This window comes from Aedes albopictus, chromosome 1 (assembly GCF_035046485.1).
Source record: "Aedes albopictus strain Foshan chromosome 1, AalbF5, whole genome shotgun sequence".
NCBI lineage: Eukaryota > Metazoa > Arthropoda > Insecta > Diptera > Culicidae > Aedes > Aedes albopictus.
In genome coordinates this window covers 61246749-61262490 of record NC_085136.1, presented here as the reverse complement: position 1 = coordinate 61262490, position 15742 = coordinate 61246749, and the positions used below count along the sequence as shown (strand labels likewise).

At 39.6% G+C, this 15742-nt stretch overlaps 1 protein-coding gene across 1 annotated transcript; it reads right to left on the bottom strand.

Annotated features, from left to right (window-relative positions):
- Positions 1-3908: 3908 nt before the first annotated feature.
- Positions 3909-5392, bottom strand: LOC134284966 (uncharacterized). The gene is made up of 5 exons (XM_062844641.1): positions 5252-5392; positions 5088-5155; positions 4932-5027; positions 4522-4867; positions 3909-4447 (listed from the first exon to the last, which is right to left on the bottom strand). Exons 2-5 carry the CDS (start codon positions 5118-5120, stop codon positions 3909-3911), a joined length of 1014 nt encoding a protein of 337 aa, XP_062700625.1. The 5' UTR covers positions 5121-5155; positions 5252-5392.
- Between the last annotated feature and the right edge of the window lie 10350 nt (positions 5393-15742).

Sequence of the window (15742 nt, the reverse complement as noted above, 5' to 3'; positions counted from 1 at the left end):
TCTCGAGCCGAGAGGTTGGGTGGATCGTTGATTCGGGTTCGTCGGAGCACTTGACAAACGACAAGAGTTTGTTCAAGCAGCTTATGCCGATGAAGTGCCCGATGCAGATCGCAGTAGCCAAGGAAGGAGAGTGCATCGTCGCAAAGCAACATGGTGAGGTAAAACTTTATTCCCAAGTGAACGGTAAGTCGATTCCGATTACATTGAAAAACGTTCTGTACATTCCCGAAGCGAGAGTAAATCTCCTATCAGTAAGAAAGATGGAGATGGCCGGATTGAAAGTGATGTTCGCGGACGGTAAAGTGTCGATTGAACGAGAATCCGGTGCAGTCGCGGTGGGTAATCGGCGTGGTAAATTAAGTATATGAACTGGACTTGTACCGCGAAAGTGTGCCTGAAGAATCATCGCATTATTCTTGTGGGCGGATACCGAAAGGGCTTGAGATTTGGCATCGTCGGTACGGCCATTTGAGCGGAAAGAACTTGAAACTCTTGATGCGTAATGAGATGGTGATCGGTATGAAAGCGAAGATCGATGGGAAATTCGCGGACGAAATCGTGTGTGAGCCTTGCATTGTCGGTAAGCAATCACGGAAACCATTTTCGGTCGGTCGACGCGAGTGCTAGAGCTCATACATTCGGACGTTTGCGGCCCGGTGACACCAGTGGGCGTCGGTGGTGAAAAGTATTTTGTGACTTTTATTGACGACTGGAGTCGTTTCACCGTCGTGTGCTTGATCAGTTCGAAAGATCAAGTAGTGGAAGTTTTTCGCGAGTATGAAGCCATAGTGTCCGCGAAGTTCGGAAGAAGTATTTCGCGTTTTCGTTGCGACAACGGTACGGAGTACAAGAATCGTGCTTTCCTGCAGTTTTGCAAAGAGAAAGGTGTGCAAATCGAGTGGACGGTTCCGTATACGCCGGAGCAAAACGGTACCAGCGAGCGCATGAACAGAACGCTTGTAGAGAAGACGCGGTCAATACTGCAAGATTCTGGGGTGAGTAGCGAGCTGTGGGGTACCGCGGTTCAGACGGCGGCGTTCTTGGCGAACCGCAGTCCAGCCAGTGCAATCGGCGAGAAGAAAACACCCTTCGAAATGTGGGAAGGAAAGAAGCCAAACGTTGAAAAACTTCGCGTTTTCGGATCGAAAGTTTTTGTGCACATTCCGAAGGAGCTTCGGAAGAAACTCGATGGGAAATCGTGGAAAGGAGTTTTCGTCGGCTACTCGAATAACGGATATCGAGTATGGGATCCAAGGCGGAAGCAGATCGTGGTGGCACGAGACGTGATTTTTGTCGAGGAAAGTGGTGCAAGGCAAGAGGATCCGGAAAGCAGTGTAGGTGACAGTGGCATCGTGCGAGTTCCTGTATGTTCCGAAGAATCGGATGCTAGCGAGGATGAAAGAGAAGCAGCAGCAGATCCGGCGAGTGAACATGAAGATGAAGAAGAACAAAGTGATTTGGAACAAGATGAAGAAAATAATGATGCAGAGTACGAAAGTTGTGGTGATGATACGCTTCGTGAAGAATCATCGCAAGGAGTGAGTGAAGAAGCGGGAAGCGACCAACGGCCGCGGCGAAATCGCCACGTACCTTCTTGGCACAGTGATTATGATATGAACATTACCGGTACGCACTGAACGCTACGAGCTACGTGGAGAATTTGCCTAGTACGTTGCGTGAGATGCGAGAGCGAGCGGATTGGCCGAGATGGAAGGCAGCTGTTCGTGAAGAGATCGATGCACTGGAGCGGAATAATACGTGGACACTGGTGAAACTTCCAGAAGGTCGTACCCCGATATCCTGTAAGTGGGTGTTCCAGGTGAAGAGAAGTGAAAATGGTGAAGAAGATCGGTATAAGGCAAGACTTGTAGCACGGGGGTTTACGCAGCGACATGGATTCGATTATTCCGAAACATATTCCCCGGTGGCAAAGCTGGACACGCTTCGTGCAGTTTTGGCCATCGCAAATAAAGAAAAGATGACGGTCCACCAGATGGACGTGAAATCTGCCTTTCTGAACGGGTCGATATCGGAAGAAATCTACATGACCCAACCGGAAGGACATGAGAAAGGTAAGAACTTAGTGTGTAAACTGAATAAGTCGCTCTACGGACTAAAGCAAGCGTCAAGAGCATGAAATGAACGTTTCCATAGCTTTGTGGAAAGACTTGGATTCCGTCGAAGCACAAGTGATCAGTGTTTGTATGTTAAGGGCACGGGACAGAATCAAGTGTTCCTTGTTCTATATGTGGATGATGTTTTGCTCATTGGACGACATTTGAAACTTGTTGAAGTTGTGAAGAAGTGCCTTTCAACGGAGTTCGAAATGACTGATGTGGGGGAAGTGAACTGTTTTCTCGGCATGAAAATCGAACGAAATGTTGAGAAAAGGGAGCTGAGAATTTCTCAGCGAAGTTTCCTTGAAGGACTTTTGAAACAGTTCAACATGAGTGATTGCAAGCCTATATCAACACCGATGGAGTGCAGGTTGCGGCTGAAGAAAGGAGAAGAATCGATGCGGACGGCCAAACCGTATCGAGAATTGGTTGGATGTTTAATGTACGTCACATTGACATCACGACCAGACCTGTGTGCGGCTGTAAATTATTTCAGTCAATTTCAAAGTTGCCCTGCGGAAGAACATTGGGTGCATTTGAAGCGCATTCTGCGATACGTACGCGGTACTATAGATCTCGGGCAGGTATTTCGAGAAGACGATAAATCGCCGGCAATGGAAGCATACTCAGACGCAGACTGGGCCAACGACCTTGTAGATCGACGATCGTTGACAGGATCTGTTTTTCGCGTGCACGGATGCACGGTCAGTTGGTTAACAAGGGAACAACCAACGGTCTCTCTATCGTCTACCGAGGCAGAGCTTATTGCTTTGTGTGTTACCGTCTGCCACGGTATCTGGCTGACTCGTTTGTTGAAGGAACTAGGAGTGAAGCTGGAAGAACCAATCATCTACTATGAAGACAATCAGTCAACCATTCGAGTCGTGGAGGATAAACGAGATGTCGGAAGATTGAAGCATATTGACGTAAAATTCCGATTTGTGCGGGAACTGATTCAGCGAGGGCAGGTAGCAGTACAATATGTTCCAAGCGCAAATCAGCTTGCAGACGTTATGACAAAAGGATTACCGAGTAAGGCGTTTCTGCAGCATCGTACCAATTTGGGTTTGGTAAAGTTCGGAAATTGAGCGAGGGTGTTGAGGTATCAATTTCCTACCCCTACGTTGGAGCTGCTCTTAACGTGTGCGCCGGCTCTGTCAACATAATACCGCCAACGCGCGTTCTTGTTTGGACACGTCATTCCAAAAGCAGTGATCGAGCAGTAAAGACATGTTTACTTTTGCTTTTCTGAATAAAGTTATTTGTTAGTTTTCGTTCGTAAACTACTTGTGTATTAATAATTCCGGTTGATCGTCCCGTTTTCTCATATTTTTTTTTTGTTGTGAACAGTGAAACCCAACTGCAATAACCAAATTTGAATAAGTTGGCCCATCCGGATCACCGTGACAGGTTCCGTGGGGCCTCATTGGGGACACTTCTGGTTTTCAACCAAAACATTTCGTGCGACGTATCAATCTTCATGGTTTCGAAAGAATGGGACAGAAAAAAATATCTTAACTAGGTATCAATTGATATGGCCGCTCCAGAACACTTGGAACAGGTTCCGCGGTGGCCTCCCAAACACAATAACACACAAAATAATCACGTTTAGCCATTTGGCCAAACAAACATCTCCCCCACCCCCTGACCAGAGTACAATCCGGAATGGTTCCGGATACCACATGACCACCTGAGTGTAATAAACTAGCACCAATTAATGATCGATTGAGGGTGACTTCAAAAAAATCGGATAAAAATTGGCGAAATGCCAGTATTTTGAATATGCGTTGTTCACACTTCTGTGAACCCCTCCGTTCCCTCTTGAAGCGTGACGTAATTTATGGACGTACGCACACATGTTTTGATGAAAAAATTGCGCAGTACCAATAGGCCGAAAGTCACATCCAAGCAGCAGCATTTCCGGCCGTTGTTTGCCTCCTGGTAGTGGCGATGTGCCTCTTTTATATCAGTTTCTGCGGTGACCACACGCTGGGCCGCATTTTCCCAATTGGTTTCCGCCACATTCAACATGCTGCCGTGCTCCATCACCAGGGTCGAGATCAGCACAAACAGATCCCGCATATCGACGAGCGTTCGCTCCAGCGCCTTCAGCTCCTCATTGCGTTCCTCTTCGGCATGGTGTTGGATTTTAGGGGCGGCAATTTTCTTGTTGATAATGAATGTGGAGGATTTTGGAAAATAAACCCGTTCATCTAGGGAGTGGCGTCGAGACAACCACTGACTGGTATCTACAAAGTCGTATCCCAGAGTATTTGTCGGTTGCGTGGTGTCGCACTGCGACGATAAGGTCAAGGATTGTTGCGATGATTCTACAAATAAAAAAAAATATAAGAAGGGTTTAGGTGGATTTTAAGTGAAGGATGAGCTTCGTTGTCACACCAACCTACAGATCTCCGCTTTCTATCCGTTTCCTCGTAATTATGCACCACCGAGCGAAACCTCCAGAACGCCTCGAAATAGGCAGTTCTCACACTTTTAAACTGAGTACTGCGCACCAGGCTAACCAGATCATCGTTTTCTCTTTGATTTTCGCCTCTCTCATCTTTCCGCTTACTTAGGTTCTGCAAATCTGTCTGAAGTCCCTTGACTGCGTTGAAAATCTTGGCGCACAGATTTGCGGTGTCATCCAGCTGTTGACGAACATTGATTGATCTTTGACCTGCAAGCTCTTCTTCGATGTTCTGAATATTTTTCTGCAAATCACTGATCCAACAGGATACTTTTGAAAACTGAAATGATCGCATTAGAATTTTATAACTTGAACTGTACCGATCTGTGTTTGGGCACACCTACTTGGCTGACATCCTGAATGATTTGCTTCTGGTTGAGCAACACGTTGTATTCATGCTCTTGGAAAAGACTCTCCAGGGATGCCGCGTATTCACGGTTCTTAAACATTAGCATTAACTATGAAAACTGAAGGCAAAAGTATGCACCTGATTGACCTACTGTTAGAAGTGAGTTCAAACGATCCCGACCCATTCCTGAATGCGAAGCCCTAATCTGGCAAACTAATGCTGGAAGTAGAGGTTCAGATCAGATCGAATTAGTTATATGTAGTTCACTTCATTGAGACACACTTTTTCTATCATAGTTTCATAGTTTTATGATACCTCTTTAGAATTCTTCTGTAATATTAATATAGTTAAGTCAGTAGTATATTTCTACACCTCTGATAAATGGCAACCTTAACACTTCTGAGACTGCTGGAAACAAGTCACACTACCTAACGCACTTGATAAACAACTTACGTATCAGCAAATCAATCAAAGAATTTAACATGTGTTATCACACCAACACACACGGGTGCGTTTTACGTTGCATCGATAAGTTTTTCTGACTAAAAAAAAAGCTTGAACAGTAAATCCGTTAAGATATTAAAAAACCCCAGATTAATCCACCTAGTGGTGATAGTGCCTTTCTCGTCGAGTATGCACTCATGATCTTTACGTCGACATTAGCCGATCCTGAGAACACTTATACGCTTAATACGATTCAAGTAAAATTATAATTTTATTATGGAAATGGTGTGATTTGATTAAATTGCTTTGGTCATGATTTTGTTCTCTTGCATATATGAAGATTTTGACCAGTTGCAAATTCATGATCTGAAATACGATGTTGAATTCGGAATCACAAGTACACGAGAGGAGCTAGACCTTTGATGTCAAAGAACGAATTGTAGCACGGAATAGGGGCCACAAATTTGCCTATCAGAAAATTCAAATTTATTACGCATTTTCAAAGACAATTTACAAAAACAAATCAAAAACAGTACTTTAGAGATTATTTGCTTTAGAAAACTAAGTTTTTTTTTTCAACTAAATCAATAGATTCAAAGATCTTTTTTGGGTAGAAAATGTAATAATCTTTCGAATGAAGGTTAATAAGATGTGATAAGATTGACCATTTTCAAGTTATAGCCAGTTTAAGCATGAGCATAGATGACCGCACAATTCGTAGTTGCTACTCCGTGATTGACCAAAGCAATCCAATTGCACAAGGAACCAATGAATAGGTTTTCCAGTTATAGTCAGTTTGAGGCATGCAAGTCAAAAACATGTAAAGTTCAATTACTACGTAACGGTTGAGATTTGACCATATGCGTAGAATTTTTTTCACCATTCATGATCTTCTATCACCCCTTAAAAAGTTTGCATTCACGAGCCTACCACCCTGTATGGTCTGAACCTATTTGCTTAGTAACGTTCATAAGGTTATCAAAAAAAGCCGCGCTTTGCTGTGTCGCATGCATACACGGAGAAGAATTGGTGTAGTTTGAAACAACTAACACGCCTGTTGAATTTCAAACTAAATAATTAGTTGTTTTGAAATGAAATTTTGTTGCAATAAACCAGAAAATGTCTTGTACCGACTTTTCGAACCCTCTAAGCAGAATACCCTCTATGAATGAGTGTAATCAGTTTTGTACCTTTACTATTACTTTAGAGCTTTTAGTAGAACTTGTTACTTCAGACTCTAGTTTAATTTAAAAACACTTCACTAATACTTTACTTTTGCAAAAGAAAATAAAAAATGAATAACTCTTTTAAAGAAAAACTAGAAAGGACGAGCAAATTCCTTTTAATTCTACTACTGTGCTTATCTTCGGACAGATAGGCCTATTTCGTCTGTGACTTACAGACTTCTTCAGTGTCAAGTGCTCGACTGAAGAAAACCTCGCATTCGTTGTGGTATTTATACTAGGAGTGTATGTGTAGGTACGTGTGTGGGTAAAAGTGTAGGTATAAAAATGTAGGTACAAAATTGTAGGTACATATTTGTAAAAAAGGGGGTGTATCTGCCTGTTAGAAAACAGGGTGTCAATAAGATACCTAAAGCTAGGAAAATTCCTACCGATTTGGTAGGTAGTCAATTGGTGTTTGTTGTGTTATTTTTTCTGCCGATTTGGTAGGTAGTCAATTTGTGTTTTGTGTATTGTGTAATGTTTTGTGTGTGTTAGGTAAAAATTTAAACAGCCACGTGTACCCATTGCCCTGATCCTTGTTAAGTAGTTTTTTATTGTTTTGTTTGTAAATTTCTAAACTTTCTGCAACATCAAGTTTCCATGGGTTTGTAATGTGTCGTAAGAGTTTAATATTTGAAGTATTCATAAAATGTCCTTCATTGAAAATATGTTCAGCAACTTTAGATTTAAAATGATGAATGAGTCCCTTGTCTGTGTCTTTGTGTGCTTTTGATACTTCCGTTATGTGTTCTTTGAATCGTGTGTTGAGTGTGCGTTTTGTTTGTCCTATGTATATTTTGTCACAGTGATTACATGTTACTTTGTAAACACCAGATTTTGTTAAGTTGTCCAACGGGTCTTTCGTAGATCCTAAGAGAGTTTGAAGTTGGTTAGCTTTGCTTGTGAAAACTAATTCAAAACCAAACTTTCTGAGAATTGGTCGGAGTTTTTTGGTGTCATTGTTGTAGTTCACAGTTATCCGTTTAAGTGTAGGTTCTGTCCGTGTCAGTGTAGTCAAAGAACGTCTGTATTGTTGTTGTGTCTTTTTGTTGATGATCTGTTGTATTGTTTGTTTTGTGTAACCGTTCAACTGTGCTGTTTCGAAAATGTAATTAAGTTCTTTCGTTTTTCCTGTTTCACTAAGTGGAAGTGTCTGCATTCGGTGTATCATGTGATTGAAGGATGCAATTTTGTGTTGATGTGAGTGATTTGATGAATTTGGAATAGTGCGTTGAGTGTGTGTCGGTTTTCTGTAAATTTCGAAGGAAAGTGTTGATTCTTGTTTTACGATGAGTATGTCCAAAAATGGTAGTTGGTTGTTCTGTTCAATTTCATAAGTGAATTCGATGTTTTTGTGTGCATTATTGATATTGTTCAAGATTTCAGGTAAAAGATGTTTCTTAACAATGCTAAACACGTCGTCAACGTATCTCCACCAGACTTCAGGAAGCTGTTTGTTGTTTTCTAAGCGTTTTTCCAAATTTGCCATAAAAATTTTCACTTAAAAATGGAGAAAGTGGATTGCCCATGGGGGCACCATTAAGTTGTTTGTAGGTTTCATTTCTGAACGAAAAATAATTTTCTTCCATACAAAGTTTGGTTAATTTGATGTATGTACGAACTTTCTTAATCCAATCTGAATTTGAATCTTCATATTGGTTCAGAAGCCAATCTTCTAGTAGGTTAATGGCCTCTTTAACTGGAATGCTTGGAAATAGTGATTTAACGTCGAATGAAACTAAAATTTCATCGTCGTTAACGGATAAATTCTGTACTAGTTCTGTGAATTGTTCGGAATTCTTGACAGATCTACTGTGAAATTTTTTAGGCATGTTTTGGAATTCTTGTACTAAATATTTGGCAATTTTGTGTGTAGGTGAACCAATGGCTGAAACAATCTCACGCATTTCATTTCCAGGTTTATGAACTTTGGGAAGTCCTTTTATTCTTGGCAATGAAGGGTTAGATTCTTTCAGGCTTTTAATGACGCTTCCTAAAACTGGTGTAGACTCTTTGAGAGTTTTGTCAACACGTCTTACTAATCCTGGAAGAGGATCAGTACGTTGTTTTCTGTAAGGTCCATTTTGAATCTTGTTATTCATTATTTCATCATAGTCCTCTTTGTTCATGATTACTGTTTTGTTTCCTTTGTCAGCTTTCAGATAGAAAACTGGTTTCTGGTTAAGTTCTTTGATTATTCGTTGTTCTTTCAGGTGTTCTTTGTTCAATTTGTTTTGTTGTGTGTTTTGAATAGTGTTAGCTGTTTGTGTTCTGATTTCTTGAATCTGTGGTGTCTGTAAATTGTTCGTGTTGATAGCTGTTTCAATGTCGATTATGGTTTGTGTTGAATCTGGTTTAGAGTGTACTGCGTAGTTAAGACCTTTGTTGAGAAGGGTCAACTGTTCTTCCGTAAACTGTTCGGAAGAGCGATTGACCACTAACCCAGTTAGTTCTTGTGTTGTGTTTTGTGGTTGTGTAGAAGAACATGTAAACTTCGGATTTTGCATCTTTAATGCTTTAAGTTTTTTATCTAGTAATTTCCTTTTTCTTTCTGATTCACAAAATTCTGCAACTTTTACTTTTGTTAGAAAATTAGGGAAAGATTCAGGATAATCTTTCGCTAACTTTAAATGGAGAGAATAACATTCCAAAGTTTTCATGTTGATCTTGCTGTGTAGTTTTTTGATGCTTTCTTTGATGAGTGTTTGTTCAAGTGTCTTTACTATGTTGGGGTTTGTGGCTGTTTTAACTTTTACCTTGTGACTTACGGGAGTAAGCCTGTACTCTATACACTTCTTGAGAAACGCGATATCCTTGTGTAATCCTGCGATGGTCTTCTTCAACTCGATGAACTTATTCGGCTCTGACTTTGGCTTGGTTGCCATCTTCACTTTACTATTACTTTAGAGCTTTTAGTAGAACTTGTTACTTCAGACTCTAGTTTAATTTAAAAACACTTCACTAATACTTTACTTTTGCAAAAGAAAATAAAAAATGAATAACTCTTTTAAAGAAAAACTAGAAAGGACGAGCAAATTCCTTTTAATTCTACTACTGTGCTTATCTTCGGACAGATAGGCCTATTTCGTCTGTGACTTACAGACTTCTTCAGTGTCAAGTGCTCGACTGAAGAAAACCTCGCATTCGTTGTGGTATTTATACTAGGAGTGTATGTGTAGGTACGTGTGTGGGTAAAAGTGTAGGTATAAAAATGTAGGTACAAAATTGTAGGTACATATTTGTAAAAAAGGGGGTGTATCTGCCTGTTAGAAAACAGGGTGTCAATAAGATACCTAAAGCTAGGAAAATTCCTACCGATTTGGTAGGTAGTCAATTGGTGTTTGTTGTGTTATTTTTTCTGCCGATTTGGTAGGTAGTCAATTTGTGTTTTGTGTATTGTGTAATGTTTTGTGTGTGTTAGGTAAAAATTTTTTTAAACAGCCACGTGTACCCATTGCCCTGATCCTTGTTAAGTAGTTTTTTATTGTTTTGTTTGTAAATTTCTAAACTTTCTGCAACATCAAGTTTCCATGGGTTTGTAATGTGTCGTAAGAGTTTAATATTTGAAGTATTCATAAAATGTCCTTCATTGAAAATATGTTCAGCAACTTTAGATTTAAAATGATGAATGAGTCCCTTGTCTGTGTCTTTGTGTGCTTTTGATACTTCCGTTATGTGTTCTTTGAATCGTGTGTTGAGTGTGCGTTTTGTTTGTCCTATGTATATTTTGTCACAGTGATTACATGTTACTTTGTAAACACCAGATTTTGTTAAGTTGTCCAACGGGTCTTTCGTAGATCCTAAGAGAGTTTGAAGTTGGTTAGCACAGTTGAACGGTTACACAAAACAAACAATACAACAGATCATCAACAAAAAGACACAACAACAATACAGACGTTCTTTGACTACACTGACACGGACAGAACCTACACTTAAACGGATAACTGTGAACTACAACAATGACACCAAAAAACTCCGACCAATTCTCAGAAAGTTTGGTTTTGAATTAGTTTTCACAAGCAAAGCTAACCAACTTCAAACTCTCTTAGGATCTACGAAAGACCCGTTGGACAACTTAACAAAATCTGGTGTTTACAAAGTAACATGTAATCACTGTGACAAAATATACATAGGACAAACAAAACGCACACTCAACACACGATTCAAAGAACACATAACGGAAGTATCAAAAGCACACAAAGACACAGACAAGGGACTCATTCATCATTTTAAATCTAAAGTTGCTGAACATATTTTCAATGAAGGACATTTTATGAATACTTCAAATATTAAACTCTTACGACACATTACAAACCCATGGAAACTTGATGTTGCAGAAAGTTTAGAAATTTACAAACAAAACAATAAAAAACTACTTAACAAGGATCAGGGCAATGGGTACACGTGGCTGTTTAAATTTTTACCTAACACACACAAAACATTACACAATACACAAAACACAAATTGACTACCTACCAAATCGGCAGAAAAAATAACACAACAAACACCAATTGACTACCTACCAAATCGGTAGGAATTTTCCTAGCTTTAGGTATCTTATTGACACCCTGTTTTCTAACAGGCAGATACACCCCCTTTTTTACAAATATGTACCTACAATTTTGTACCTACATTTTTATACCTACACTTTTACCCACACACGTACCTACACATACACTCCTAGTATAAATACCACAACGAATGCGAGGTTTTCTTCAGTCGAGCACTTGACACTGAAGAAGTCTGTAAGTCACAGACGAAATAGGCCTATCTGTCCGAAGATAAGCACAGTAGTAGAATTAAAAGGAATTTGCTCGTCCTTTCTAGTTTTTCTTTAAAAGAGTTATTCATTTTTTATTTTCTTTTGCAAAAGTAAAGTATTAGTGAAGTGTTTTTAAATTAAACTAGAGTCTGAAGTTTTGTACCTTTTAATTCCGCCCTTTGTTGCTTATCCTTTGACAGATACGCGTATTTCGACTACCACTTGTAATCTTCCTCAGTGTCAGTTATCCTCAGTGTCATCCAGTGGATAACTGACACTGAGGAAGATTACAAGTGGTAGTCGAAATACGCGTATCTGTCAAAGGATAAGCAACAAAGGGCGGAATTAAAAGGTACAAAACTGATTACACTCATTCACAGAAAATGTCGTTTGCAACAAACAGGCGAGTTGGTTGTTTTTACTTTCAGAAACTACCACAAAACAACAAACTTTGCCGGTTGATTTCAACCCAAAATTTGTTATTTCGAACTAACACTTCTGTATACATCTACTAAAGTTCGGGTTGTTTCGATGTCGAAAACAAATCAAAATATTAGTTTGATTCAACAAACTCGGTAGTAGATTCAAACTAATATATTATTTGGAGAAAAAACAACAACCAAATTGGTTTGCAAACAAACTGCTATTTTAGTTTGTTCCATTTTCTGCTTCATAATCACAAAGTCTACCATTCTCCGGTATTCAATACATTTCTGGCGGGACGGAACAGATTTGCTCCGTGTGTTGGAAGTACTCTTAGTAACTTAAAAGTTCAAAATGTGCCTAAACTATTAAATCAAGGTAAGTGGAATATATTTTGCATGCTACAGATCATGCTACAAGGGTCAAAGATGGTTATTCCTATATATTTTTCAGATATTCATTGCTATCCCGTAAACACCTATTTTCGGCGGACTCACTTGGAGGATTCCAGGATTCACCCACAGGGCCGAATGAAAAATCACCAACGACGCTGCTCTTCACAGAAAAACTGGTGCTGCGCACACGAAACTAAAGGGCCATGATTTTTTTTGCGGTCCTTCCATACCACTAAACCCAGGAACCCACCGCCACCACGACACCAGCAGCGCTAGAAGAACCTCGAAAAAGTTCGCCGGCAAATCAAAGACCACATGATTCATTTGATCAGCCTTCCTGAACAACACCGCAGCGCGGTTGGTGATTTTGTGTGACTTGCAAAAATAAAAGATGTTTCAAAAAATTGCAAATTAGTTTTTCGCAATAATCGTTTTAAGGAAAATTTCAGGAACACCAAAGAGGGAAGGGGGAGAGGTGAAGAGGGGGGGGGGGGGGGTGAATGGTTTGGTTTGTAATTTCAACTTAGTATTTGGGTTGTTCTAAACGGACATGACGAGTTAAACCAAATCAAAGTTTATTCAAAACAAACTGTATGTGGCAGTTGAAAACAACAAACAAAACGTTTGTTTTTTCGACTGTCAAAATGAAACAACCGACGGAATGGTATTTTCAAACGGATGTTTGTAGAATTTAACGGCTGGATTGCCAGATAAACAACCCAAAATGTTAGTTAGAAACAATTGCCCAAGGTAGTAAAATCAAACCAATGTTTTGTTTGTGCGTAATTCATCATAAGAATCCGATTAAATCAAACTGAAATTTGTTTGTGTTTACTAATTATTTTTCTCCGTGTAGGTTTGGTTCAATTTTATATTTGGTCGCTTTCGGAGGGACACCCGGAACTAGTTCCGGCACAAGCGGCAGTCCCTAATGTGGTCTTCTAGCCTACTTCCTTGATAACCAGTCATCAAGCCGTTATTTGATGTATCGCATACACGGGATTGGTTCTCTTTTATATAAGGCCATTTCCGGTGGGACACCCGGTAACGGTTCCGGAACAAGACCGGATCAGATATGGTTTGAGACTATTTTCTTGCTAATCATTCATCAGGTTATCGGAAAATCCGCTTGTTGATGTGTCAAATGCATGGGCTTGGTTCACTATTATATTCGGACACTTTCGACGGGACATCCGGAATCGGTTCCGGAACATTACCGGTTCTGATATGGTCGGAGACTAGTTTCTTGCTAATCTTTCATTAGGTTATAAAAAAAAGCCGCGATTGAATGTGTCGTATGCATGGGCTTGGTTCACTTTTATATTTGGCCAATTCCGTTGAGACACCCGGAACTGGTTCCGGAATACAACCAGCAGTCCCCAATGTGGTTTGAGACGACTTCCTTGATAACAGGCCATCATGTTAATGGAAAAGCCGTGATTTGATGTGTCGCATGCTTGAGTTTGGTTTACTTTTATATTTGGCCAGTTCCGTCGAGACCCCCGCCGGATCCGGATCCGGAACACTACCGGTTCAGATATGGTCTGAGACTATTTTCCTGCTTACCGTTCAGATACAGATAAACGAAATTGCCGTGGTTTGATGGGTCGCATGCATGGGTTTGTTGCATTTTCATGTCTGTCCCCTTCCAGGGGTTCCGGTCCGGGACACCTAAATGGCCATAACTCCGGAACGGCTGGACCGATCCGAATTATTCTCAATAGGAAACAATAGGACCAGATTCCGCGTCGAATGAACCATCGGTCATTTAAATCGGTTGAGGTTTACTGCCAAAAAGTGATGTGAGTTTATTCGTACACACACATACACACACACAGACATCACCTCAATTCGTCGAGCTGAGTCGATTGGTATATGTGACTCGACCCTTTGGGCCTTCTATCAAAAAAGTTATTTTTGGAGTGAACATATAGCCTTTCCAGGACACTAAGTGCACGAGAAAGGCAAAAAATGTGGACGATATCAAGATATCAATTATTGAAAAAAGAATGTCATTTGAAAACCGGGGAGGAACCTCTACCTGGAGACGCAATTAAAGCCTGATCTTTTTATTTTTTCAGAAAGCAAAAATATAAAAGTTAGACGGTAGATAGCACGCACCGCGTTCACTCCGTGTGTTCCCTTATCTTAATTCAAAGTGAATTAAAAAGCTCAGTTCATAGAATGCAAACACACAGATACAGTAGACGTTCGCTCGGTGCAAACGCTCTAACTGCAATGCTTTTTAACTGCAAGTCCACTAAGTGCATCAATTTTGCATTTATCACACCGCTATCGGTCAAAATGAAATGTCAACAACGATGCGATGTTTTTTGCATGCACTTTTGTTACAATGCGACGATAACAGTTATGACAGTTATGTGACGTCTGTAAGTTGTTTCAGTTATCGAATTTCATTCGATAAGTGAGACGTAAACATGTTGCACTTGTCGAACGTCTACTGTATAAGATTTAAATTGTTTAGATTAGATTACATTCCAGGAAGAAAACAGGTAATCTGGGATCACGCCATAAAGAAAGCAGAGAACAATTCACTTCAATAATCCTTATCATCCGTCACCAGACTTGTAGCAGTCTCCACAATCCATAAATCCACAGATCCGAATGACGGTTTGAGCTGAAAGGTTGGCATATTGATTGCCTGCTGATTGCATACAGGGTGTTAGGTTCATGAGTGCAAACTTTTTAAAGGGTGTTAGAGGACCATAAATGGAGAAAAAAATTGTTCTACGCATATGGTCAAATCTCAACCGTTACGTAGTTATTGAACTTCGCATGTTTTTGACTCTTATTGCCTTAACTGGCTATAACTTGAAAATGGTCAAACTTATCGAAGTTTTTTGACCCTTATTCGAAAGATTATTGAATTTTCTATCAAATGGCATCTTTGAATCGATTGGTTTAGTAGCATAACTAAGTTTTCTAGAGCAAAATAGCTAAAAATTGTGTATTTTTATTGGTTTGTGTCAATTACACTAGTTTACAGCATTTTTGAACTCGGTAAGCTGATGATCATATTTGGTGTAGAATCATGCCCTGAGTTCGAAAACGCGAAAGAAAAAAATTACAGTAGAGCGGAAATTTTTTCGACTTTCCATACAAGGTTGATGATTTGAAATCGATTTTTGTTCTATTTTTAAGCAAAGTCGCTCACTTCAAACATCTCATTCTCCGTAATCAATGATCCGATTGAGCTGAAATTTTTACTGTAACTCGCCTACATATGATATGTCAAATAAACGTCGAGAAAGAATTTTTAAGTTGTTTTTTTTCTTATTGAAAAAATACATTTCTTCAAAAATTTTGGGAATTTTGCTAAAATTTAAGAAGATTGTCCCTAAAACTCGCCAATATCTTGAATTTCATCAATCTGACGCAAAACCTGTATTCAGATGATCGAATGGTATTGTATTCAGCTTTTAATTTATGGAAAAAGATTTTTAATTGGTTGAACAAAACGCAATATATTTGAATTTTAGTAAATTACATATTTTGAAAAGTTGCAAAGCTAAAACTCAAAAACTGTTCTACTTAA

What these genes read in the sequence shown, in the direction of transcription:
- LOC134284966 (XM_062844641.1), bottom strand. Translation starts at nt 5,120, where the DNA reads ATGGGTCGGGATCGTTTGAACTCACTTCTAACA. An exon ending in GTTTGAACTCACTTCTAACA is followed by an intron (nt 5,028 to 5,087) that starts GTAGGTCAATCA and finishes CTAATGTTTAAG; the next exon opens with AACCGTGAATACGCGGCATC. An exon ending in TCATTCAGGATGTCAGCCAA is followed by an intron (nt 4,868 to 4,931) that starts GTAGGTGTGCCC and finishes CGATCATTTCAG; the next exon opens with TTTTCAAAAGTATCCTGTTG.